This window comes from Jaculus jaculus, chromosome 13 (assembly GCF_020740685.1).
Source record: "Jaculus jaculus isolate mJacJac1 chromosome 13, mJacJac1.mat.Y.cur, whole genome shotgun sequence".
Classification (NCBI taxonomy): Eukaryota; Metazoa; Chordata; class Mammalia; order Rodentia; family Dipodidae; genus Jaculus; species Jaculus jaculus.
This window is the reverse complement of record NC_059114.1, coordinates 12,849,173-12,877,135: the sequence shown is the minus strand read 5'-3', so window position 1 is coordinate 12,877,135 and position 27,963 is coordinate 12,849,173. Positions and strand designations below refer to the sequence as shown.

Below are 27,963 nucleotides of genomic sequence, written 5' to 3'. Positions count from 1 at the left end.
TTTTTTTTTGGTTGTGTTTTTGTTTTCGTTTGTTTGTTTGTTTTCAAGGTAGGTTCTAAGTCTAGCCTAGGCTGACCTGGAGCTCATTGTGTGGCGGCACACACCTTTAAACTCAGCACTCGGGAGGCCAAGTTAGGAGGATCCTTGTGAGTTGGAGGCCAGCCCGGAGCACCCAGCTTTTTCTCCATGGGCACTTGAGAGCTGGAGCAGTCAGGTCTTCATGCTTGCATTAAAGAGCTCTTTGCCAAGAGAGCTAAGAGCTAGTCCCTGGCTCGCTCGCTCTCTTTCCTCCTTCCCTTTGAGACAGGGCCTTGATATGTGCCTCAGACTGTCCCAGAACTCACTAGGCAAAACCAGGCTGGCCTTGAACTTGTGCAGCTCCTCCTGGTGCTGAGATGACAGGCTGCTCCGTCACCTCAGGATAAAGTTGGCAGCCGCACTGCTAAGGGTTGGGCCAGTCATTGAGCGCTCGGAAAGCGTTTATCACAGTGCCCCGGGGAAGGCAGGACTCAGTAAAGGCTGGCTTGCTGAATTTACACGCGTGTTGACCAAGCAGTGGATAAGGTTACAGGGACTGGAAGTTGAACTTTGAATCCTGACAGGTATGAGGTTCAAGTGTAAACTCACCATTTGGCAAGTTGTGTGACCTGGTGCAAACCCCTTCATGTCTGGGTTCCAGTCCCGCACCCCTGGGGGGCTTACTACACTGACGTAGCTGGAATTCTGGGTGGAAACAGCTGTGCTCCCTTAAGGCTCTCCCAGCCCCTTACCTCGCTCCTCCTCCTTCTCCCGAACGACTCTCCCCTTGAGGGCTCTGCTCCAGGCTCCCCCGTAATCGCCCAGCTTGGCTCTCTCGCCACCACCGGTGTCCTTGCCCTTGAACGAGGGTCCGTACCTGCGGGCGAGGCTGGAGGCCTCCCCTGCGTCCTGGAAACCTCTGCCCAGGTTCAGATCACCCAGGAAGGGCCCCTCAGCACCTTCAGCCTGGCTCCCCACGGCGGCGGGGCCGGCCTGGCTCTGGGAGAGGGCAGGCTGGCCCACGAACCCCGAGTGCAGGAAGACGAGACTCCCCGCGGTCAGGTAGAGAGCCAGGAAGGTGAAGAAGCGCACGGGCTTCCTGCGGAAGTACCGCTGGAACCTGAACCAGAGCTTGGCCATGGCAGGACCATTCCGGACTGGCTCGCGGGGCTGGGCTGGCGGGCAGTGAGCGGGGGAGCACGGGGGCTCGGTTTCCCAGCCCCCCCCTTAGGGATGGAGCCCCTTTCCCAGGGTTCTCAGTCTGAGTCGTTCTGTAGATTGCTGTGGCCAGAGCAGAAGGACGAGACCAGAGTTTGGTGGAGGCCAACAGTGAGGAAGATGGAGGCCCCTGGCCTTCCAAGGCCAAAGTTGAGTTTCTTGGGGGCCAAGAAAGGGGTCCTGCATGAGGTGGTCCCACCTCCTTACATCTCACTCTTCACTGGCGGGAGTTCCCGGAGGATTCTGATGATGGCAGTTAGAGGGTGGGCACCAGGGTCCCTGGCAGTCCTTGGGTCACTTGGTTTTCGTAGCTCCGCGGGCCTGTCAGCGTTGCTGCGTTAGTTCACTGTGGGCTCTGACGCTGTCCCTTCCTCCTGCCTGGGACTAGGCTCGGAGAGGTGCCTTCTGGGAACAGATGATGGGTGGCCTCCATCTCCTCAAGTGGTATAGGTCTGCCACCTGCAAAACAGGACGGGCACAGGCGTGAGGAGCCCTTCACCGAAGCTCAGGGTTTCAAAGGGTCGTGTTTGTGTGAATGGACGTGTGAATGTGGAGCCTGCCGCGGGGACAGACCAGATCTGCTTTGCGCTCCGCACCTCTGACACACGTGCCAAGTGCACACCGACTTGTGGGTTCCCTCACATCCGCAAAGCAGTTCAGAGGTTCTGCTGAGGTACCTGCTGGGCCTGGAGGATTTTTGAGTCAGTCCAAATGTGTTAATTCTGCCAACTGGGGAATGCTTAAAGAGACAGTTTCCCAGGCATTGACTGAGGTGCCGCAACTGCAAATGCGTCCATCAGTCCATCCATCCATCCGTCCAGCTGTCCATCCATCCATCAGTCCATCCGTCTGTCCGTCTGTCTGTCCATCCATCCATCTATCCATCCATCCATCCGTCCGTCTGTCTATCTATCCATCCATCTGTCCATCATCTTCCATCAGTCTGCCTACTGATCCATCAGCCCATCTATTCACCTGCCCATCCATCCATCCATCCATCCATCCATCCATCCATCCATCCATCCATCCATGTCCCCACAGAGCTCACTGTCTGGTGCTGAAATCAAACCCATGGGTCTCGCCTCTGGCCAGGGCAGAACTGGGAGGAGCGGCAAGCAGGATTACTTCATCCACGTGCTCAGTGTTTGTTGAGGGTTTCCTGTGCCCTGTTCTCCTATGCCCTGCTCTGTGCCAAGCCCCCTCTGGAGATCATTGCATCTATTCTCATAACTCCTGTGGGGATAACTGCCCCCTTATCTTTCAGATGAGGGTGAGTGGTAGAGCTGGGATTTGAAGCCAGAATGATTCAAGCTTGCACCCATGTCCTGTTTTTTTTTTTTAATATTTATTTAATTGCAAGGAGAGGGAGAGGATGAATGAGAATGGGTACCCCAGGGCCTCCAACCACTGCAAACAAACTCCAGATGCATGCACCACTTTGTGCATATGGCTTTACGTGGGCACTGGGGAATTGAACCCGGGTTGTCAGGCATTGCAAGCAAGTGCCTTAACTGCTGAGCCATCTCTCCTGCTGCCCACACCCCCCTTTACAGACAGCATGTCACATAATTCAGACTGGCCTCAGGTTTACTATGTAGCTCATGATGACCTTGAACTGATCATCTCACCTCCACCTCCCAAGTAAGTGGATCGCAGGCAAGGGCCATCCCAAGCCCTGCTCACAGCTGCTGCCCTGCGGCCTGTGCCTCTCCCCCTAAGATAGCCCCTCCTGGTCACACAGTAGCATTGGGGCCGTCTGCTTTCCAGCATAGGGCCTGCCATTCTGCCCATTCAGCAAGTCAGCGCTGAGCATCCACTATGCATCAATTACCTCCTTGGCATTTGTAATTGATAAAGGAACAAAACATACACACTATAAAAACCCATGTCCTTATGGAATCAAGTAGATATTTATCCATCAACCACCCCTCTGTCCCCTGAACAGCCCACTCACTCATCAATCCATCTTCCGATTCATCTATCCACCCATCCTGCTGCCAAACCATTCATCCAGCTACCTACCCATCCATCTGCCCATCCATTCACTCATCTACTCACTTTCCTACCAGTCTATCCATCCAACTACACATCCATCCATCCATCCGTCTGTCATCCTATCTCAGTATACTCATCCATCCATCTACCCATTCATTATCTTCCATCAGCCCGTCCATCCATGCACCCGTCCGTCTGTCATCTTACCTCAGTACAGTCATCCATCCATCCACCCGTCCACCCACCCACTCGTTACCTTCTACCAACCACCCACCTGTCCACTCATCCATCTCTCGACTCATCCAGGCACCTTCCCATTCTCCCATTTATTTAAAAACACATGGTGGGAGCTGGAGAGATGGCTTAGCAGTTAAGGTGCCTGCAAAGCCTGAGGACCCATGTTTGACTCCCCAGATCCCACCTAAGCCAGATGCCCGAGGTGATGCGTGTGCAAGACCGCACATGTGCACAAGGTGGGACGCGCGTCTGGAGTTCCATTACAGTGGCTGGAGGCCCTGGTGTGCCAATTTGCTCTCTCTCTCCCTCCTACTCACTCACTCTTGTTCTCTCTCATAGAAAAAGGCCAGTCTGTTGGGCTTGCCTCAAAAAATAACACATGGCAGGCTGGAGAGATGGCTCAGCGGTTAAGGTGTTAGCCTGCAAAGCCTAATGACCTGGGTTCCATCCCCCAGTACCCATGTAAAGTCAGATGCCCATAGTGGTGCACGTTCTCTTTGTTCTGTTTGTAGTGGCTAGAAGCTCTGGCATGCCCATTCTCATTCTCTCCCTCCCTCCCTCCCTCTCTCTCTCTCTCTAAGATAAACAAAATAAAAATATTTTCAAAAAACCCCACATGACAACTTCTGATTGGGTGGTAGGAATGTGGGGAAACATAACTCATTCTCTGCTTTCACAGAAAGCCGAGTCAACCAAGGGAGAAGGTAAGCTGAAAATAACTCTACTAGATTTTATGAATGCATACGTAGAGGTGTGTGTGTGTGTGTGGTCACCGACACTGAACATCATGTCATATTAAGCGCTAAATATGTACTGTTCTTTATGCTCACATCCCTGATTTGATTCTCACCAGTCTATGAGTGAGAGCTGTTTCATTGCACAGGGGTGAGAAGTGAGTATTAGAGAGACCCAGTAGCTTGTTTAAAGTCACAGAGCTGGTCCATGGGAGCTGGGCTGTAAAGGTAGAACCAGCTGACCGTGACCTAATTCCTAACCATGTTTCTTTTCCTAACTTTGTTGGAGTGGTGACATGTGCAGGAGTATGTGCAAATTTACAATAATAATAATGCCCTTGCACCTCCAGACTTTGGCTCGAAATGTCAGGAATTTGAGGGTCCTTACTGGGAGAATCCCTGGGAGATGGGAGCCAGGAGCTGTGGAGTGTCTCCAACACTTTTTGGGGCAGGAAATTGACCTTTGAGCTGGCAGGTCTTTGTAAAAGAAAGGAAAAGGGGCCTGGAGAGATGGGTTAGCAGTTAAAATGTTTGCCTGCAAAACCAAAGGATCCTGGTTCGATTCTCCAGGACTCACGTAAGCCAGATGCACAAGAGGGTGCATGTGTCTGGAGTTCTTTTGCAATGGCTGGAGCCACGGCATGCCCATTCTGTCTCTCTCTCTGCCTCTTTCTCTCTCTCAAATAAATAAATTAATTAAATTTTAAGAAAAGAAAGGAAAAGTCTTGCGAGAGGAGCAGAAGTTCTCGGAGTTAAAGAGCAGCAGGGGCCAGTGGAGGAGGAAGAGGAGGAGAAGCAACAGGACGACCACGCCAAGGGTGAAGCCAGACCAGGTAAGCCTTGAACGCCACACTCAGGCATCTAGACTACACTGTGTTCCAGTGAGATACCTGGGTAGCCAGTGAACTTTCACAATGCAGCACTTTAGGACAACTTCCTAGCAATGTTGAAGTGGGGCCTCATGGAAGCCCATGCGGGTCATACAAGCCAGGGGGAGAAAAAGGCAGTGGCATCCTGGGGTGGGTGAGGGGCCTCCTCAACTCTGCAGACCTCGAGGATGGATTGTAAGCCCTGGATGGTGGTCTACAGGGTGCCTTTTCCTCTCACTAGCTGCTGGCTGGAGTGAGATATCTGTTTCCATCAACCTCGAGCTCCCTGCCTATAGAGTGGGTCCAGAGAGCCTGCACCCCGTTGAAATGCACATTGCTGGCAGGATTGAGTGAAATTATAGGAAGAGTTGGAAAATGTTTACGGTCAGCCCCTACTGGCCCTCCTCTCTCTCTATCTGAAGTTCGTTTGCAGTGGCTGGAGGCCCTGGGGCGCCCGTTCTCTCTGTTTGTCTGTCCCTCTCTCACTGACTCTCTCTCAAATAATTAAATAAAACTTAAAAAAATTTTTTTTAAAAAAAGAAATTAGGGCTGTAGAGATGGCTTAGTGGTAAAACGTTTGCCTGTGAAGCCTAAGGACACTGGTTCGAGGCTCGATTCCCCAGGACCCACGTTAGCCAGATGCACAAGGGGGCGCACGCGTCTGGAGTTTGTTTGCAGTGGCTGGAGGCCCTGGCGTGCCCATCCTCTCTCTCTCTCCTTCTATCTGTCTCTGTCTGTCACTTTCAAATAAATAAATAAAAATAAACAAAAAAATTTAAAAAAAAAGAAATTACCACTGGAGGTAATGAGTGAAGAGGGGACTGCCTCCGATCCTTCAAAAACCATGGCTTCATGCCAAGTGCCAGTCTCTCAGGTAGGTAGACTGGGGGAGGGGAGGAACTGCAAATTCAGACTCTGAGGAGATAGCATTATTAAGCACTGGGTGGTTCTGGAAATAGGGGTCCCATGGGATCAAAAGCCTCTGTCCTCATATGGACCCCAGAGATTCCTTTGCCTCTTGTATCTATCTGCCATTCTCCTTCTCCTCTCTTTCTTCAAGACTATTTCTTACTCATTCATTCTTCCTTTCCCAGACAGAAATTCCATTTGCTGAACCCTTCCTATGAGCTGTGTTACAAAGCTTTGCAAGCACATTGCATGAGGTCCTCTCTCTTCTCAGCCTGTGAAGTGGCGCTACCCTTCTTTGCAGCCCACAGACTGGGTCTGCAGCCCCAGGATGGCCACAATCAAGCTCGCTACCCTCTGTGTTTATTCACTCAGATCGTGAGATAGACCCCCCCCATTAATGTCCTCCCCTTTCACTTACAGTGTGACAACTTTCTTCTGTCAATACTTCTCTGGGCTGCAGGGTTTTTATTATTATTATAGTTGTTGTTGTTATTATTTTGGTTTTTTTGAGGTAGGGCCTCACTCTAGCCCAGGCTGACCTGGAATTCACTATGTAGTCTCAGGGTGGCCTCGAACTCACGGCGATCCTCCTACCTCTACCTCCCAAGTGCTGAGATTAAAGCTGTGTGCCACCTCTCCTGGCTTGGGCTGCAGTTTTGTCTCCATAAGGTGGGTCAAGGAAAGAAGGGTGCCTGGCAGAGGAGCTGGCTGGCATGGCATGTTCCCTCGCCATCATTCTTATGGGAGACTTTGGAGCCTTGGTGTCCCCATCCGTTGAGTGTGGGAACGTGCCCTCCGTCGGGGATGAGGCCAGGGGTTCCCTTGGTGGAAGAGCGGCCTTGGGCTTCTGCAGTTTGTGTTTCCAGCAGGAGAATCTGAGTGGCTGAACATTAGAACTCAGGGATTGAGCTGCCCAGTAAAAGATGGTGGTGAGGTGGAGATGCCCTGCTGGGAGGGGATCAAAAGGCCTGGTTGCCTGCCCCGTGGCTCCTTCCCCTGGGAGAGAAGGGTTTCCCCTTCAGAGTCCAGGCGAGGGGGAAGTAAGGTGGAAGGCAGCTTGCAGGCTGAGAGGAGGCCTGATCGTTCTCTCTGGGTCCTTAGAACTTCACTTGGGGCGGGGCGGAGGGGGCACGGGGGACGTCACAGATACAGGTCAGAGGGACTGGGCAGGCCCAGGGACCAGCTGACCCCATGATGCTGCTGAGAAACCTGGTTGGCGGAGGTTGGTGACTTCTCAGGGATGGGAAGTAGACCATCTAAGGAATTGCCAAGAAACTGGAGGGTCCAGGCCAGAGGTGGCATTCCAGTGTGTTCCCGTAAGAAGAGTATCGGAAAGTGCTGGGTTTGCTGGGCATTTACCCCATGCCAGGCCAGGGCCCAAGATACACTTTGTTCCCAGGGCATTGTTTAACCTTCCTTACATGAGGTGATGGTTAACCTCTTTGGTCCTCAGTTTTCCTTCTAGATTGGAGATCTTAGTACCATTTATCACACAATGTTATGATTGATTAAATGAGGTTAGGTAATATATGAAAATATATGCAGATATGTTAATGTATATTAGGAGCCAACACTTCCTCCAACAACAATCTACTAAGAACATATGAAGTTGTGGTTTTTTTTTTTTGTTAAAATATATTATTTATTTGTCAGAGAGAGAAAGAAAGAGAGAGAGAATGGGTACGCCAGGGCCTCCAGCCACTGCAAACAAACTCCAGACGCATGTGCCACCTTGTGCATCTGGCTAACGTGGGTCCTGGGGAATCAAACCAGGATCCTTTGTCTTTGCAGGCAGGTACCTTAACTGCTAAGCCATCACTCCAGCCCTGGACTGGCCTTTTTTTTTTTTTTTTTTTTTTTTTTTTTTTTAATGAGAGAGAGAGAGAAAGAGTGTTGGTGCATCAGGGCCTCTAGCCACTGTAATCGAACTCCAGATTCCACCTTGTGCACATGAGTAACCTGTGTGCTTGCATCACTTTGTGTGTCTGGCTTACGTGCAATCTGGAGAGTCGAACATGGGTCCTTAGGCTTCTCACATAAGTGCTTAAACTGCTAAGCCATCTTTCCAGCCCACATGAGGTTTTAAAAAATATTTTTATTCATTTATATGCAAGGAGAGAGAGAGAAAGAATGGGTGTGCCAGGGCCTCCAGCCACTGCAAACTGACTACAGATGCATGTGCCACTTTGGGCATCTGGCTTTATGTGGGGTACTGAGAAATTGAACCTGGGTCATTAGGCTTTGCAGGCCAAAACACGAGTTTTGTCTGACCAGTGACCTTTGATTTTCCAAAGGGGCTGCAGATGCTGTTGCCCCTGCAGCGCTGGGAATTCCCACGGCTCCACACCTGCATCAACATTGAACATTGCCGTGGTCAGTCTCTCCTGTGTCGCCCAGCCAGTAACGGGTGCTGTGTGCATCCCATCTACGGAGCTGACTTCCTGCAGCCTTGTGCCTTAGCTCTGCCCAGGGACTCTCTGTGCCTGTGTGTGTGGATGGCAGGAGATGGATTCAGTCATACAGGATGAGCTAACACAACCTCTGTTGTTTCTTCCTTCTCTGCCCCACTTCCTACTCAGGGAAGGAAAGGTTAGTCTGGTCTTCATCTCTTTTCTGATTTTAAAATTGTCCCTCTTTCCCTCCTTCTTTCCTTCCCTCCCTCCCTCTCTTTCCCTTTTTCTCTTTCTTCTCTCTTTCCTCCACTTCCTTCCTTCCTTTCTCTTTCTTTCTTTTTTCTTTCCTTCTTTCTATTACTTTCCTTCTTTCTTTCAGAAAGCCAGAGAGAATGAGCTTGCCAGGGCCTCTTGCCACTGCAAACAAATAAACTCTAGACACATGTGCCATTGTGTGTATCTGGTTTACATGGGTACTGGAAAATTGAACCTGGGTCCTTAGGCTTCATGGGCAGGTACCTTAACTGCTAAGCCATCTCTTCAGCCCAGGTCTTCATCCCTTTTCTTATAATTTTTTTTTATAAACCATTAAAATTTTATTCAGGAATATATGCAGGAGAGGGAAGGCCCACAAACTGAGAAAGGAAAACTGGACACATCCATGTGGCCCAAGAACCCATGTGGGAAGTGAGTGTGAGCCTGTACCATGAAAAGGGATTTACAGAAGAGAGTGCAGAGAGCGCCTGCCATGTGGAAGGCAGGAGGTGGGGGAGAGAGCCCATATGGGAGCAGGGGCCGGGGGTCTTGGGCTGAGATAGGGGAGGCTTCCCAGGACCTGGAAGTTCAGGACTGATGAACAGCAAACAAAAAGAAAGCTGCAATTTTATCTATCTATCTATCTATTTATTTATTTATTTATTTATGAAAGAGAGACAGAGAATGGCATGCCAGGGCCTCCAGCCACTGCAAACGAACTCCAGATGCATGCGCCACCTTGTGCATCTGGCTTACATGGGTCCTGGGGAATTGAACCGGGGTCCTTTGGCTTTGCAGGCAAGCGCCTTAACTGCTAAGCCATCTCTCCAGCCCATATATATAATTTTTTTCTTTTTCTTTTTTGTTTTTTTGAAGTAGGGTCTCACTCTGGCCCAGGCTGACCTGGAATTAACTATGTAGTCTCAGGGCGGCCTTGAACTCATGGTGATCCTCCTACCTCTGCCTCCCAAGTGCTGGGATTAAAGACGTGCACCACCATGCCCGGCCCATATATTTTTTTAAATGAGAGAAAGAGCATGACCAACAGAGAGAAAGAACTGGTGCACCAGGGCCTCCAGCCTCTGCAACCGAGCTCCAGACACGTGCGCCACCTTGTGGCATGTGCAACCTTACACGCTTGCCTCATCTTTATGTGTCTGGCTTACGTGGGATCTAGATAGTTGAACCTGGGTCCTTAGGCTTTGCAGATAAGTGCCTTCACCGCTAAGCCATCTCTCCAGCCCCGGTCTTCACCTTTTTTAACTTGCCAACTATCTTTCTAACAAAGCATGATGAACACTACCTTAGCATTAGACAGGCAAAACTTTTCTAATTTCCTTTCATTGTAAGTCATGCTATGATAAATCCCATTCACACCACCTTTGCAGGGATTTTGCTAACAGCCCTTCACCAGCGAGGCAAGGTACCATGGTACTGATTTTTTTCCAGGTAAGGCAACCAAGGCTTACAGAGATTAAGAAGCTGACAGAGCACAGGCCTTTCTCAGTTGAATCCCACTCCGTAGGTGGGTCTTTCCAGAACTTGGGTAGTTGGCAAACCATCCTCTAAGACGTCTTCTCCAGGGGGACAGAGCCCCAGCCATCTTCATCCAAGTTGTTTCTCCCTGTTTTTTTGCTCCTGTGCCAGCTGTATGATGGGAAGAAATCTCTTGAGGAGAACAAATGCCACAGTCAAGGGTCACCCCATGACTCTCACTCATGGTCTTTAGGAACCCCAAATGTTATTAAGCCGACCAGCTCCGGGCCAGGTTTTGGCACCCCCCCCCCCACAGTGGGTGGGTTGCCTCTGGGACTCTTTCCCACAGGGGCATGGCATGGTTTAATGATCCCTTTGCACCCACAGAGTTACGTCCAGTTTCTGGCCATTCTGGGCACACTTCAACCAGTCCTTGGGCCCACACAGATTCACTTCCTGGGTCAAGAAACTGGAGTTGCTTGAGGGCAAGGCTGTTGCCTGCACGCTTTCTGTCCGTGTTCACCCCGCTCCAGGAAGAAGTCCTGAAGCCCCCAGGTCCTTCCGTCCCCTGGGACAAGGGCTCATCCGCCACCACCCGGTGCTCAGAGCTTGTCACCCACGTCCACTGTCTTTTATCTTCCCCAAATCACAAGAGAGGGAGAAAAAAAAATTGATGGGAAGGCGAAGTGTCCTGAGTTTCTGGCCTCTGTCACCAGCCATCTGCTAGGATGTAATTAAATAAAGAAATCAGAGAGAGTATGTGGTATCCATTAAACATGAAGAGCACATCCTGTCTCCCTGGGTAATGATGCTGGGCCTCTGGTGACATGGGGGACTCCAGGGCCAAGTTTCACTTGATGTAGGAGTTGGGATGAACACACCAGGGAACTGGCTTGAGAAGCAGGCCTGCTGAGGGGCCAGCTTGGCGTCAGACACGCCTGCCTTCTCCGCACCCCCCTCCCCGCCTTGGCTGCATGGGGGCTGTGTGGCCTTCTGTGACTCACTTTCCCACAACATGGGCACTCATCCACTGGGCCTCGCTGGGAAGGGCGAAGAAGGGAGGGGCTCATGATTAGGAGGCGATGTTTATTAAGCAGATCTCACTGCTGGGACAAATAACCAACAACATTCAGTTTAAGGGAGGAAGGGTTGCTTCGGTTTAATGCTCAGCCGGCTCTCTCCTTTGGGGCAGCCGGGGAACCCTGCCCATGGGACCGTGCCGCCCGCAGTTGCTTACAGTGGCTCCTTCCACCCCGAGTACCGTCATCCAGAGAATTCCTCACAGACATGACTGGAGATTTGTTTTCACGGTGATTCTAAATCCTGTCAAGTCGACAACCAGAGATGGGCCATCACCAGCGCCTACTATGTACTAGAAATAACTTCTTTCTTTCTTCTTTTTTTTTTTTGTTTTTTAAAAGAAAGGCAGACTGCCACGTGCAGCGCCTCATTTGGATGTGTCTGGAGTCTTGAAAGCCTGACTACCAGCTACATCCTACAAATGGAACTTGAGATCTCGTCTGGAGGGTTTTAGCAGGGGAGCCCAGCTACGCATATACGCCTGACCCAGGGGCGGTCCACTTCGAGCGAGCACGCAGCTCCGGGAGGGACGCACACGGAGCGGTGAGGGAGGAAGGGGACACCCGTCTAGCCAGCCAGATCAGCCGAATCAACCCTGGCCATCAATGGGGTGACGGATGTGTCACAGCCAGATCACCCTCACATCCAGCTTCTTGAATTTTCATGACCACCGCTGTTTGAAAGCTTCCCCGCCCCTGATGGTTAGTTTTTTTTTTTAATATTTTTTGTTCATTTTTTATTTATTTATTTGAGAGTGACAGACACAGAGAGAAAGACAGACAGAGGGAGAGGGAGAGAATGGGCACGCCAGGGCCTCCAGCCACTGCAAATGAACTCCAGACACGTGTGCCCCCTTGTGCATCTGGCTAACGTGGGACCTGGGGAACCAAGCCTCGAACCGGGGTCCTTAGGCTTCACAGGCAAGCGCTTAACCGCTAAGCCATCTCTCCAGCCCCCGATGGTTAGTTTTAAGTCACTGGGGCAAGGTCACACGTCCGGGCAGTGGAGGAATCGCAGGGGAACACTTCTGGAGCCCAAGCAACCTACAGCGTGTGCTGAGCAGTTCCTCAGTAGGAGGCTATTCTCGGCCCTAACACTGGCCAACTGAACGAAGCTTTGATCTGTGTTCTCTCTCTCTCTCTCTCTCTTTGGTGCGTGTACGCGTCGTGTGTGTACAGTGTGTGTGCAGACGCCTGAGCCTTGGAGCTGTCACTCATTTTTCTACTGGGCTAGAAGACCAGCAAGCCCCAGCTGAGGCTGAATCCCCCTAATTCTTCTGTCTCTGCCCTCCCCCACCACAGGACTGGAATTACAGGCATGTAGAGCCATGCCCAGTTTTTTTGCTTTTTATTTTTTTCCTAAATACTTTCTTTTCCCGGGCGTGGTGGCGCACGCCTTTAATCCCAGCACTCGGGAAGCAGACGGTAGGCAGATTGCCGTGAGTTCGAGGTCACCCTGAGACTACATAGTGAATTCCAGGTCAGCCTGGGCTAGAGCGAGACTCTACCTCACAACATGCCCCCCAAAAAACCACCTTTGTTTCATTAAAAAAGTATTTAATTTTAATTTATTTATTTGAGAAAGAGAGAGGGTGGCAGACAGAGAATGGGTGCGTCAGAGACTCCAGCCACTGCAAACAAACTCCAGACGCATGCGCCACCTTCTGCATCTGGCTTACATGGGTCCTGGGAAATTGAACCTGGGTCCTTTGGCTTTGCAGGCAAGCACGCCTTACGCACTGAGCCATCCCTCCAGCCCATGCCCAGCTTCTTATGTGGGTACTGGGAAGGGAATCAAACTGAGCTCCTCGTGCTTACGCTTTACTGTTCTCTTACCCATTGAACCATCTTCCCAGTGCCAGCATGTGTGTGTGTCAACTCTGGGCTGGAAAGGCAGGGATGGAAGGGGCTAAAGCGCGGAACCTACCGTCCCCTGTCCTGCAATCTACTGGCAGGGCCCAGGCACAGTTCTCCATCTGTGGCCCTCTCTGCTAGGCAGCTGGCTGTCCTCTGAGAGCTCAGATCACACTCTCTTCCCCAAGAGGAACTTGTAAAGAAAAGCTCTCGGTCCCTAACATTAAGCCATCTGGAGCCCTGGCTCTCTCCTCGCAGGCAGGGCCGTGTTGCGGGTCAATTAGTGCTTATTTGCATAGACGTCCTTAATAGGCTGCTAATTGTCTAGGGGGGGGATAATGGATGGTGCTGTTCCTAGAAAGAATGTTTACCCAGGGGCCAGGCCCACTGGGGGAAACAGAGCTTGACAGCTGGGAGGGAGGACCTGGGCGGCTGGCTTGGAGGGGTTGTGTGCAGATGCACTTGCCCTGTGCAGGGCGCAGCAGGGAATGGAGCCAGCTTGGACTGACTCACAAAGCAACAGCAGAGATGCGGGTGGGGTGGGGGGGGGACAGGGCATTAGCTTGTGAATCTGAGCTCCCACTACACATGCCCCCACACACAAATTTCTCACTGTGGGTGCATTAGAATAACTGGAAATGTCAGTGATGAGGTGCAGAGAAGCCACATGGGCCCAGCAGACCATCCCCTCTAGAAGAAGGCCCATGGGCTGAAGACTGAAGGAAGGAGTCCGCTATCTAGGGGAGGGGCTGGCAGGGCGAAACCACGCACCGACTGGCCAGTGCAACGGGACAGGCTCTGCCCTGCACAAGCTGACCCTGATCTCTCCCTGAGGTCCGCTCTTGCTCCAGGACGTAAACCCCACAGGGTAGAGGAGGCAGGTCCTAAGGAGCCTCCCTCTACCCCGTGGGACCTGGTGCCTCAGGGGCTCTGTGGCACACCTGGCATACAAACACGCCAGGGCTTAGGCCAGGTCAGGCCAGGGTCCTCTGCAGAGCTCAGATGGCCCCGGAGTCTCTTCTGGGTGGGTGGTACTCGGGGACCTATGGCCTCGACGCTGGATTCGCTCACTGTGTGTGGCCTTTTGCAGAAAGCACCTGCTCACCTGGGCCAGTGTCCACGGTGGCAGCTGATGAGGACCTTCTGGGGCGGGGCTTAAGGACCAGCAAGAAAGGTCACCCTGTCTGTCTCCAGAGCTCAGAGGCCACCCTCTCTGGTTGCTCAGCATCTGGGCTCAAGGAGGTTACAAGGAGCTGAGAGGGAGCCTGGAGAGCAAAGTGGCTTTCTCTTACAGAAGGGGAAATCGAGGCCCAGCGAAACCCAGGTGAAACCACCCCGTGTATGTGAGACACCTGGCACAGGCAGATCCGCAGTGAGACTTTGTTCTGTCGGTTCTTCTCGTTGCCATTGTTGTGCCGCAGCATCCTAGTGCCCATGCTGCCCAATGCCAACCCACCCCCCCAGCTACAGCCACAAGATAAATGCCACTGGCTGCCCACGCGCTGCCCACGGAGGGTTAGACTCCTCTAATTTGGGAACAGTGATGGCTCTTCATTAGCAATATTTCTTCAGAGAGGAATTTTCCACCAGGAACGTCTTGGGAAAGAACTGCTGTGGCCTCCCTTGCCACTAGCCACCCTGAAGCCTGGCTTTTGCCCCAGCCCAGCACGCATGTGCTTTGAGAGAGGGGTCTCCGCCCTCCACCATTCACAGGGTCAAGCCTTCCTTCACAGAGCACCTGGTTCACAGCAGGACTCAGAGGTGGGCTCCCAGCCCATCAGCACTGGAGGGAGGGGTCCCTCTGATCCCCAGGCCAAATGGGGAAGCTAAGGCTGTGGGGAAGGAGAGCACCTCATCCCGCTTGGGCGGTGTTCTTTCCTCAGGCCCAGGCCTGGGTACCTCCAAGAAGCAAGACAAACAATGACTCTGTCACTGATCGCAGCCCCAGTGCATGCTGGGCTCTCATTTCGGATGTACTGGCCTCTCCTGGGGCTTCAAGGTAGGTTGCTTTCATTCTCGTTTGACAGACAGGCATCGGAGGCTGGAGAGGCCACAGCAGGCTTGCTGCAGAGAAGTCTCACTGAGCAACCCAGGCAAATGTCACAGCCAGGCCTGCCCAGACCCTTCATCACACCCACCACTTCTGCCCCACTGCTGATTTGGGGAGGGGGCTCCTTCCTTAACAGTGAGTGTGGCTCTTGGGATCCTCAGACCCAGGGAGCCTTTCTGCTTAATGGGCTCAGGACCTATGCAAGGAGTGAGAACATTCTGGAAGGCTCAGGGGTTTCTGTCCCCAGGAGCAGCCTCATCATGGCCTTGAGTAGCTTGAAGAGATTCTGCTGACTTTCAGCAGAAAGATGTCCCCTCTAATAGAAAGACATCTCCTCTAAAGAAAAAGATATCTCCTCTTAACAGAAAAATATTCCCCTAGAAGGACGCCCCTTCAAAGATGTCCTTTCTCAAAAAAAGAGGTCCTCTCCAGTAGAAAGATGTCTCCTCTAATAGAAACGTGTCCCCTCCAATGGAAATAAGTTTCCTCCAACAGAAAGATGTCCCTTTCAATAGAAAGGTGTCTCTTCTGTGCCTAGGTGTCTCCTATAAAGGAAAGATCTCACCTCCAAGGGACAAATGTCCCCTCCCCTGAGGGCAACTAAGGGCAGAAACAGAATGACCCCTCAGCCACTGAGTCCATCGTCTATGTGTGTGCCATCATAGGGAGAAGATGACACACATGTGTGTCCCACGCCAGCCCTCCCCAGCCCCTAGTGAAAGAACCTGCCCTTCCCAACGCCATTCATGGCACAGTGGGCGTCCTGAACCCCACTGCCCACACGAGGAACAGAGACACTGGTTTGTGTTAGAATCTAGAACTACTTTTTTAGGGGGGAGGGCGCTGGAAGCAACAAACCAGCACATGACTGAAACCATCTAGCCAGGGTTACTGGTGCTCAGCACTGCCGAATTTTGGACCTGGCTGTGTTCTGCTGTTGGGAAATCTCGAGCACTTCAGGGTGGGTGATCCGAGGCACCCTGGCCTGCACCCTACTCTATTCTGACCTCGTTTACCCAAGGACACATCTCTAGACATGGTTCTGGACCCTGCCTCAGAGGATAAGCCCCATGGGCCCATCTGACACCAGCTTCCAGCTTGTAACCCTCAATCACACTCTCTTATGGGCCTTCGTGCTAGAAACTCCATTCTCCAGAACCCTGTGCTTGGAGGGGATGGTGGGAGTCAGGGCCGGCTTCTCTGCCATTGCTCCAAGCCCCTGACATCCCATCCCCTCCCATGTCAAGGTCAAAGCTCCCTGGGCGACGGTCATGCCTCCCTGCCTCCCAGGGGTCAGGATGAAAGAGTCGCCCATGAATTATATATTTCCAGTCATCTGGAAATGGCTGGGCTACAAGACACCAGGGTCGGCGGGCGAGCTAAGAACTGCCGGGCAGCTGGGTGGAGGCTCAAAGGTGCATCAGTCTCACCTCCCCGGGCCTGGGCTCAGGAGTGAGTTAATGGTCCTCTGTGCCCACTGCCCACAATTCACTGGGCTTTAGAGAAAGAGAGGGAGACGGGTGAGTGTTGATGTCCGTTAGACTTGAGTTTGAATCTTGGCTCCAGTGCGCAATGGCACGGAGGCATTCAGGCACCACATGGCATGAGGGCGACAGTACCCGCCACGCTGCTGCGGGTGCTAAGATGAGCAGAAGCCTTAGCCCAGGGCCAGGCACACCATCTAGCCCTGGTGTCTGGATACCGGAATCAACCCGGACAGCTAAGGCAGCTGGAAAGCTGGATGGCAGGGTGCACCATCGCCTCTCCGAGCCTCTGTTTTCACAACTTTGAAAATAGGTACAATTATGCCCCCCCCTTCACTAGGCCCCCAACAGACATCTGGCATTGGTATGCATCCTAAGCCCCGTGGGGGAGGGGCACAGTCACAGGGGCCCATAGGGGCACAGAGAGAAGTGGGTCTGGGACAGAACTTAGAATCCAATTATTTGATATTTTTGGAGCTCAATTTATTTGAGACTCTTTTTAACAGAGAGCCATAACCAGCCCCAACATTAATAGGCCCCTGCTGGCATGCTGTCTTTTAAATTTAGGCGCTCGTCCCCCACACAAACGCGTGTCGCCCACACACCCCCAGGAATAAAAATCCACCCGGTGAAGCGGGGACATGGTTACATCCCGGTGCGGGGAGAGGGAGAGCTGGAAGTCAGGCCCGGTGAACCGGGAAGCCCCTAGCTGTCCTCATTGGAGGCACGGAACATTCCTGCCCAGAACACGGGCAGGGAGCTGGCGCTGCAAAGCTCGCCCCATGGGGAAGTGAGCAAACGGCCTTGGGGCTCACGGGCAGAGCCCACACTGCTGGCAGGACAGGCTGGGCGCCCTGGGCGACATCTGCAGCCTCTCCTGTGGGTTCCTGTCTGGAACGGAGGTGGGTCTCTGTGGACTTCCTCCTGACCTTCCGTCTCCCCCTGGCTTACACTTGGAAGGGCCATGCGCTAGATTTAGGGATCCTCCGAGGAGGCCGTCTTGGAATGCTGAAAGGCTCTGAAGGAGGGACCCTAAGTTTCATTTTGCACTGGCTCCTGCAAAGCCTAAAGCTGGTCCTGGGTGAGGCCCTGAGGGGGCTTCTGATGGTGCAGCCCAGCTCCAAACAGGGCCCGGCAGGAACTCAAGCTGTGGCCTCTCACTTCCTATTTTTCCACCTTTCCAGGTTATCCTATGGGTGGTTCTGGGCAGGTAGAATGGCCTCTCTGTTTTTCTAGGTCTTCCCTATTAAAAATCAAACACCCTGCCCCCCCCCCCAAAAAAAACCCTGTCTTTAATTTTCTTCAGTTCTGATGCACTGCTCTCCTCTCCAACAGGCAAACTTCAATTCACTCAATCACTCCCTCGTTCCATCAAACACCCACCGAGTAAGGTTTGCCCCAGGGAACTGGCCTGAATAGGAGGGCTTGAGAACTAAGGGTGTTCATGCTGTAGGGAGTGTGTGTGTGTGTGTGTGTGTGTGTGTGTGTGTGTGTGTGTGTGAGACAGAGAGAGAGAGAGAGAGAGAGAAAGAGAGAGACCTCTGGGGGGACCTTTCCTCCCACTCCTCAAACACCGTGTGTCCCCCCGGCCCCAGTGTGGGGCTGCTGTCTTGTTCAGCGCTGAGCTCCTGTTGCCTTGGAGCTGTGGGCTCAGCCTCAAGAGGATGTGCTTCTGCTCTCGAACATGCCAACCTCACGTTTCAGCATTTATCTTGGGGTTCTATGTGGGCCAGGGAGAGATTGCTCAGTGGCAAAAGGTGATTGCTTGCAAAGCCTGCTTGCCCAGGCTCAATTCCCCAGTACCCATGTAAAGCCAGCCACACAAAATGGTGCATATTTCTGGAGTTTGTTTACAACAGTAAGAGGCCCTGGCATGACCATCCACTCTCTCTCTTTTCTTCTCCCTCTCTCAAATATATACAAATATTTAAAAACAAAAGATTGTGGGCTGGAGAGATGGCTTAGCGGTTAAGCACTTGCCTGTGAAGCCTAAGGACCCCAGTTTGAGGCTCGATTTCCCAGGACCCACGTTAGCCAGATGCACAAGGGGGCGCATGCGTCTGGAGTTCGTTTGCACAGGAAGCCCTGGCACGCCCATTCTCTCTATCTGTCTCTTTCTCTCTCTGTGTGTGTCGCTCTCAAATAAATAAACAAACAAAAAATTAAAGAAAAAAACAATTTAAGATGATTGTAGGTTCTAGGCTGGCTTCCACCTCAGCCATGGCAATCCCATTTTAGGCTTCCAGAATGTCAGAAGATGACTGATGTTCACAAGGACTCTTCTTCCCACCAGATGGATGAGAAACTGAGGTTCAGAAAGGTCGCGTGACTTGTTCAAGGTCACACAGCTCCTCACGGCAGAGCCAGGATCTCAGCTAGGGCTGTTTGGCTCTGGAGGGCTTTTGGTGACAGCCAGCATCTCCGGGTCCTAAAGGGAGAGCATGCTCGCCAGGGCGGTGTCTTGCCCCTCAGGGGTGGAGCCCTCCCCTCAGCCCTGTGGCAGACACTTTGCCCAGGACAAGGCGTCCTCTAGCCAGACCCGGTGAACCATCTGGAGCACTGTGTTCCTGAAGGAAGCCCCAGTGCCAACACCAGACCTGACCAGGTGGAGGCCTCACAGCAATGTGGTCCCCAAAGCCTCCTAAAGCAGAGGATGGTCTCTGCAGTGGAAGCTATGATTCCATCTGGGAGCTGGCTTGGCCTTTTGTAAGGCAGGCTCTTGCTAAGTAGCCTAGGCTGGCCTTGACCTCTAGATCCGATCTTCTAAGTGCCGCTGGGATGGCAGGTGTTTGCCGCCAAGCTTGGCCTTTTCTCCCCTACACCCCTTTTATTTATTTATTTATTTATTTATTTATTATTGTTTTGTTTTTTCGAGGTAGGGTCTTGTTCTAGCCCAGGCTGACCTGGAATTCACTATGTAGTCTCAGGCTGGCCTAGAACTCACCATGATCCTCCTACCTCTGCTTCCCGAGTGCTGGGATCAAAGACATGTGCCACCACCCACACCCAGCTCCAAAAATTCATTTTGGTTTTTTGGAGGCAGGGTCTCACTCTAGCCCAGGCTGACCTGGAATTCACTATGTAGTCTCAGGGTGGCTTCAAACCACAGCAATCCTCCTACCTCTGCCTCCTGAGTGCTGGGATTAAAGGTGTGCGCCACCACGCCCGGCCTTTCTTCTTTTTTTTTTCAATGAGATAGAATTGCATGGCATACAGACAGATGGAATGTTGTGCCTGCACGCACACACACACACACACACACACACACACACACACACACACACACGCCTGTGAGCTCCACATGAAGGCAACATACCTGCCTCACACTTCTAGAGGACCCTCATTCAGGTTGATCCCTAGCCCCCGGCTACACTGACTTTCAAACACGTCACCCTGGATTTGCCAAACCAGGCCGAGCACAGGTGCAGAAGGAGCCAGACCTTTGCACTAAACTCACTGACTCTCAAGAAAAGAAAAAAAAGAAAAAAAAAAAAAAACCCTGCAGGAAGGCACCACGACTTTTTTTTTCTTCAGTTTTTCGAGGTAGGGTCTTGTTCTTGCTCAGGCTGACCTGGAATTCACTATGTAGTCTCAGGGTGGCCTGGGACTCACAGCAATCCTCCTACTTCTGCCTCCTGAGTGCTTGGATTAAAGGCGTACCTCTTTTTTACAGATGCAGAGCGGGAAGCCCATGAGAGGTTCAACGACTTGCCCAAGGTTCACCCAGCTACGGTGCAGGTGGTAGAGTCAGAATTTGACCAAGTCTGGCTCCGCTCACTGACGTCACATAACAAAGTGCCCAGTATGAACAATTGCAATGACTTCTAAGCAGCAGCGGTCTGGCCGGGGGCCAGGTAACCAGTATTATGCGTAGCTCTCTCCTGCATCTCCTCATCTAACTTACACATCAGTCCCAGCTGGAATTCTAAAGCATTTTATATATTTATTTTTATAAATAGGTAGAGATGCTTCGCAACTTACAGTGGGCGTGAGTTTCCAAATAATGAGTTGAGAGCTGGAGACATGGCTCAGCGGTTAAGGCGCTTGCATACAGAGCCCAGTGACCCTAGAATTTGAATCTCCAGGACCCACACAAAGCCAAATGCTCTAAGTGGTGCATGCATCTGGAGTCTGCTTGCAGTGGCTGGAGGCCCTAGCATGCCCTTTCTCTCTTCTATCTCTCTTTCTCTCTCTGCTTGTAAATAAATAAATAAAAGTTTTTTTGCTTTTTTTTTTAAAGAATGAATTGGAAATGTGTTTGGGACACCTGCCCTGAGCGTCATCGTGGCTCAGCAGCGGAGCACACCGGAGCACCGGCTGCTCCTCCCCGTGACGGCGGGGCTGCCTGGAAGCTGCATTCGCTCCTGCTGCATCCTGGGAGAGAACGACAGGATCCCACCGCACAATGCCTGCTAGCCTAGAAAAGGATCAAAATTCAAAGTATGGTTTCTAGAAAACGTGCATCAAAGCCGGGCGTGGCGGCGCACGCCTTTAATCCCAGCACTCGGGAGGCAGAGGCGGGAGGACGGCCGTGAGTTCGAGGCCACCCTGAGACTCCAGAGTGAATTCCAGGTCAGCCTGAGCTAGAATGAGACCCTACCTCGAAAAAACCAAAAAAACAAAAATAAAATAAAAGAGGAAAACGTGCATCAATTTTGCCCATCCTGAAGTTGTGGAAGCACTAACAGAGCCGGGGAAAGGCGGAGACCAGTCACAGGCAGCAGCAGACCCAACAGTGTGGCGCCACATGGGCCCGCGGTGCCCCCCGAGGGAACGCCCTTCCCGTGGGCAACCAGGCGAATGAGCTCCAAGAGGAGCTGGTGGGCAGAGCTGTCTACGGGGAGCATGCGCTTGGCCGCTGTCCTCAGCCAGCCCCGATCTGAGGGACACCGGGACAGGGCGGGACTCAGCAGCCCTGTGTTGTAACGAAAGCCTTGGCGAGCCAGCATCGCTGGAACGTCCTGAAAAGAGAAAAACAAAACAAACCAGAAACCCCAAAGTGCAGCAGAGGACAGCGAGCAGGTGGGACCTCCCAGACGTCGATGGTGAATATTTCCAAAGGGGTCAGCTTTTGTGGGACATAGTCTGATTGTCCTTTACAAGGTTAGAAATCTCTGGCAATCTCCCTCCTAGATTAATGCCAGTAAAGTGAACCCCTCACAAAGCAGAACGCGAATACAGAGCACGGCTTTACTTATAAGTGAAGGAAGCCAAATGCCTCCCCCCATTTCCCCCATCACCCCACCCCCCACCCCAGGCACCCAGACAATGATGTAGTGCACTCCACAAGGGAGAACCACTCAGCCAAGAAGCCCACTGGACACTCAGGTCAGCCAACCCTGGCGCATCTCAAAGGCTGACGTTACCCAGCGTGGCAGACAGCCTCTGGTCACTGGGGTGGACTTCCAAGACCAGCACAGTTAAGGGAGGGAGGAAATTTATTTGAAGCTTACAGATCCAGGGGAAGTTCCACAGTGGCAGAAGAAGTTGCCCCCCTGCCCTTTCCACAGGCCCATGCTGAGAGAGCAACACTACCACCCCAAAAGCCAGCAAGCACACGTCAGGAACTCTGAGGCCAAGAACTGAAGCACTCTGCTTATCTTGAGACTGGAACTCCAAATCCACTCCCATTCCTTAGGGCTGGACCCCAGGATGTGCCCAGTGACACCTCATCCAGCCAGGTGGCTGGAGATCTAAATTACACGCTTTAATAAAATCTTGAACATATTGGGGGACATCCATTCAAACTATCACACCCAGACTGAAAGAAACCCCATGTTTAGAGTATTCCAGAACAAGAAAAAAGAAAAGAAAAACAGTGGTCATGGGGTTGAGACAGATGCCAAGGAATGTCTGGTGGGGCGTATCTCATTGCAGTGGAGGGCCCTTGGTTTCATAGGTTTTACAGCAGGCAAATCGTACTTAACAAACAGCAAACAACCCACAGCACGTGTTTTCCTGCTCCACTGGCTGCCTCCTCAGGGAAGAGTATTTGCAAGAGAAATAGCACCTGCTTGCTCACTTTTCTGGGACTCCTGGGATGCTCACCTGGAGGAGAGAGGAGGCTCCCTCCAGCACCTGGGCTCCCACATGATCCTGGCTCACTGCGGGGGGGCTCCCATCCAAGTCCTTGGGTAACCACGTTTGGGGTTATTTTTGCTTTTCGAGAAATACCAGCCACCGGGTTCTTTCTCGGTAGGCAGCCGCCACCCCCTGCTGTGTTTACATAAAAACACATTTGCGCGGGATTTTGTTTTTACAGTTCCCACAGCAGCAGGGATTCTACCAAGCCCAGGGCGGCCTGATTATCAGGCCGGAGCGGAAAGCAGCTGTGTGCAAGGAGGCGCCAGGAGGAGAGAGGCCAAGGGCCTGCTTTCTTCCAAGTCAGGAGCCCATGGCCTCCGGAGTGAGTGTGTAAAAGTGAAAAGTTCTAGGCTGGAGGGATGGCTCAGTGGTTAAGGCATTTGTCTGCAAAGCCAAAGGGCCCAGGTTCCATTCCCCAGGACCCATGTTAGCCAGATGCACATGGGGGCGCATGCGTCTGAGGTTCGTTTGCAGTGGCTGGAGGCCCTGGCATGCCCATTCATTCTCTCTCTCTCTCTTTGCCCCCTGTCAAATAAATAAATAAAAATACAATATTGAAAGTGAAAAGTTCTGGCTGGCTGGAGCTCACATGGGCGAGTTAGCCTGGGCATGACTGACATTGCCCCCCACCCCAGCTTCTTTTGGGGTAGGGGACCATTTCCATTCCTGGCTTGCAGGAATGCTTTGCAGCCTACGTTCCTATAAGGAGCCCCCTTCACTTGTCTGGAGGATCCAGTACTCCCGAGACATCAAGTGTGCGTGTGTGTGTAGATCTCCCCACTATGAATTACTGACTTCTGAGCTGGAGAGATGGCTCAGTGGGTAAGGTGCTTGCCTGCAAAGCCTAACATCCTGGGGTTCAATTCCCTGGTACCCACATAAAGGCAGCTGCACGAAGTGCATGCAGCTGGAGTTCGTTTGCAGTGGCTGGAGATCCTGGTGTACACATTGTCTCTCTCTGTCTGTATCCCTCTGCTGGCAAATAAATAAATGAATTAAAAGAAAAGAAAAGAAAAAAGGGCTGGAGAGATGGCTTAGCAGTTAAGGCGCTTGTCTGCGAAACCTAAGGACCCAGACTTGATTTCCCAGAATCCATGTAAGCCAGATGGCTCTCTCTCAATAAATATTTCTAAAATATTTTATTTTTATTTATTTATTAGAGACAGAGAGAGAGGATGGGTGTACAAGGGCCTCCAGCCCTGCAAACGAACTCCAGACACATGCGCCACCACTGGCTTATGTTGGTCCTGGGAAATCAAGCCTGGGTCCTTAGGCTTCACAGGCTTAAATTAAGCCTTAACCACTAAGCCATCTCTCCAGCCCAATAAATAAAACATTTAAAAAAAAAAAAAAAAACAAGAATCACTGGCTTTCACAGAGAAGGCTCATGCCAGCCCAGCTCAGCATTCTTCCACCCTCTGCCTCCCAAGACCACCATAGCTCTAGCACGTAGCTGGCATGTGTCCTTTGGAGACCGATGGCCTTTCTGGGGATGAGTAAACCATCGTGGTAGAAGTGATGACAACGGTCATTAGCCACCTGGGATTGGAGGCCATGGTCTGACTCCCATTAGCAGGTCCCATGCGCCCTTACCAGGTCTCCGCGGGAGCCCCGGGGTCACAAGTCGCAATCAGTGTCTCTGTTTTACAGATGAGCACACACTGAGCTTTGCACAGCCAGTGGCTGAGCTGCGGTTTCCACTCACCTGATGCCGGTGTCCCGGCCCCTAGCAACCACACTCCGCACAAGGCAGCATTAGCCTTCGGTATTCTGTACGGCAAAGACGTCTACGCACGTAGACGAAAACCAGCCCAGGTTCACGTTGGAATGGCTGCGCACTTTGGCACCAGAGAGTCCCGCTGTCCAAATTCTTCCCCTCCACGTACCAGCTCCATGAACACAGACAAGTGGCTAGGTCTTGGCTTTCTTAACTATATAGTGGGGACAAGGAATTTAACACAGCAGCGTAGGCTTTGTGAGGATGATGCTGCAAAATGCCAAGGGCCCAAGAAAGGGCCCCACCTAGGGGTTCGGTCAGCAGTAGGCAGACTGACATGCGGCTCCACACCGTTGCCCTCAGCAGCCGAAGGAGTTTCTCAAAACTTTTAGGGACCTCAACTCAGGAACCGTGGCTTCCACACTAAAGGGAATTTCAGGAAGATTTGGTATGAAGCCGAGTTGGAGACTTTATTAACGGTATTAAGGAAAGCACTCTCAACAAAAGCACGAGGGGGCTGGGGAGATGGCTTAGCAGTTAAGGCACTTGCCTGCAAAGCCAAAAGACCCCAGTTCAATTCCCCAGGACCCACATAAGCCAGACACACAAGGTGGCACATGCATCTGAAGTTTGTTTGCAATGGCTGAAGGCCATGGCATGCCCATTCTCTCTTCTCTCTCTTTTTCAAATAATAAATAAATAAAAATAAAATATTTATAAAAAAAGCACGAGGTTACACGCAACAGCATGGATGGGGGCTTCTCTAAGGCGATGTCACAAAAATAAGGACACACCCAAGTGTGGGTACAGACCCCCCAAGGGAGAGGAGCAATAACTGGCCTTAGCATTAGTCACGCATAACATCTCGGTGGCTCTCACATTACATCTCAGACTTGTTAGCATACCTTTTTTCTTTAGATGAACGTGCACGGTGGGAATAACAGACAAATGATGGGACCCAGAGACTGAGAGAGTTTATGCTGCGTCACGCACAGAGGTCACATACCCACACGTGCCCTCTCACATGGACACACGCTTAGACCGATCATGGGGCCAGCTCCACCTCAGTGGCCTCCTGCCCTCTGCAAAGTCCAAATAAAGGAAGGCTCACCAGGTGGACAGGAGCCACTCGGCCTTTCAGCACAGGACTCAGAGGTATTTTGGCCCTGCAAACTGAACCACACCAGTCAGAATCCTGGGTGTTTCTCAATGACACACCCTCGGGATAGTCTATCCCACACAGCAGCCCTCCAGGTGATTTCAGCCATGTGCCAATCAAAGGCTGTGCTGTGGAGGCCAGCAAGCGGTCCCCAGCTGTCCCTTCCACAACTCAGGGGCAGGACCTGGGGGATAGTACCAACAACCTTGAAGTTCCTACTTCTCTGTTGATTTAACCCCTTCCAGGTTTCCTGTGGGGTAGCCGAGAGCCCCCTGGGCCTTTCTCCCACGGGAAATAGCCACTTGCAAGAGCCCAGGGTACCCAGAGCAAGGAGGTGGCTCCTTGTAGCCAGGGGGCCCTAATCCAGGGCCCAATCAGATGTGGCTACCAGATGCAAGGCCAGGGGCAGGATGGGACACAGCCCTGCAGCTTCCTGAAACCCTCTAGCTGAGGTTTCTCCAGGGCTGCCTGTAGGCCTGGTCTCAGCTGGGTTGGTGGCTATAACAAACAAGCAAGCCTGGCTGGGTCAGGCCTGGTCTCAGCCCGGTCAGCTGCAATCACAAGGTGTCCAGACTGGGGGCCTGAGCGGCAGACACTGTCTCTCAGCTGAGAAATGTGGGAGGGCCAGGGCAGAGGGCAGGCGGAGCTGGGCCTGGGAGAACCTATTTCCTATTACATGTAATGTCAAGACGGTGGGGACAGTGAAAATCCCTCACCTGTCTCTTCTTGCAAGAGCACGAGTCCCATTTAGGAGGACCTTCCCCTGTGATGTCATCTCCCCAGAGGCCCCACCCACAATCTTTCCTTCCAAGCCTTCCAAGCTCCCTGAGTGGCTATCATCTTGTTGTGTGACCTTGGACAATTACCTGACCTCTCTGGTTATCAATTTCCCTGTCCTGGAAAAAAAATATTGAAGGAAGACTGGAAAGATGGCTTAGTGGTCAAGATGCTTGCCTGTGAAGCCTAAAGACCCAGGTTTAACTCTCCAGATCCCATGTAAGCCAGACGTACAAAGGTGTGACAAGCACAAGGTCGCACATGCCCACTAGGTGGCGCGGGCGTCTGGAGTGCGATCGCAGTGGCTGAAGCCCTGGTGCGCCTATTCTCTCTCTCTAAGTTGTTCTCTCACTCACTCTCGTTCTCTTGAAAACAAACAAGAAGATTGAAGGAGATCGCAGTCCTCCTTCCACTCTCAGTAGTCCTGGGTTCTTAAAGGTTTCTGAAGGCATCATGGGGCCCATGGGATTCCTCAGGGTTTCCAAAAGCCCTAGAAACCATGTATAAACCCCCAACAGTGGCGCAACTCCGTGCTTCATGCAGGGTTCTGCTGACGAGGTCTTGAGCCCATCCGTCCTCATCAATAGTCCTCAGTGATTCTGATGCAGCACTTTTAAAATTGGGAATAAGAAGACGGGCGTGGTGGCGCACGCCTTTAATCCCAGCACTCGGGAGGCAGAGGTAGGAGGATCGCCGTGAGTTTGAGGCCACTCTGAGACTCCATAGTGAATTCCAGGTCAGCCTGGGCTAGAGACCCTACCTCGAAAACAACAACAAAAAACAAAACCCTGGGAACAAGAGAATTCTTAGTTAAAGCCATGCAGCCAGCTGTGCATGGTGGTGGGCATCTGTATTTCCAATACCCGGGTGGTAGAGGCAGTAGCATGGGGAGTTTAAAAGTTCCCTCGGCTACATAAGTGAGACCCTGTCTCAAGAAAAAAAAAAAATAAATCAATAAGATAAAATCATACAGCGTAACAAAAGTCTTTCTGAATGCAAAAGGGAAAAATGCACTGGGCATGGTGGCACAGGCCTTTAATCCCAGCACTTGGGAGGCAGAGATAGGAGGATCACTGTGAGTTGGAGACCAGCCTGAGACTACATAGTGAATTCCAGGTCAGCCTGGGATAGAGTGAAACCCTACCTCAAAAACAAACAAAAATAAGAGAAAAAAAAACCCAGGGCTAGAGAGATGGCTTAGCAGTTACGTGCTTGCCTGTAAAGCTTAAGGATCCTGGTTTGAGGCCCGATTCCCCAGGACCCACATAAGCCAGGTGCTGCCTGCATCTGGAGTTCGTCTGCAGTGGCTGGAGGCCCTGGCATGCCCATTCGTTCCCTCTCTCTCCCTATTTTTCTGTCTGTTGCTCTCAAATAATAAAAATAAACAAAAAAATTTTAAAAAAAACATTAAAAAATAAATTTAAAAAAGGGAGAAATACAAGACAGTTCTTGAGGCCAAAACATGTTGGTTGATATTAGCCAGTTACAATAGTTGCCACTTATGGAATGCCCACTTGGCACAAGGAAGTTGCCAGCACTTCCTGTGTCATTTTCAACTTGCATATGAAATAGTCTCCCAAGGCGGGTGCCTTGATTTTATAATTTGAGAGCACGGAAGTCAGAGAGGTCAGGTAAGCTGCCCACCATCATATGGA

General features: G+C 51.8%; 1 protein-coding gene across 1 annotated transcript in view; it reads right to left on the bottom strand.

Annotated features, from left to right (window-relative positions):
- Wscd2 (WSC domain containing 2) overlaps positions 1–27,963 on the bottom strand; it is a 116,747-nt gene that overhangs the window by 49,425 nt on the left and 39,359 nt on the right. The window contains exon 2 of the mRNA XM_004664097.2: positions 771–1,695. Coding sequence (XP_004664154.2) covers positions 771–1,158 — 388 coding nt within the window. The 5' untranslated portion in view covers positions 1,159–1,695. The remainder of the gene's footprint in view (positions 1–770; positions 1,696–27,963) is intronic.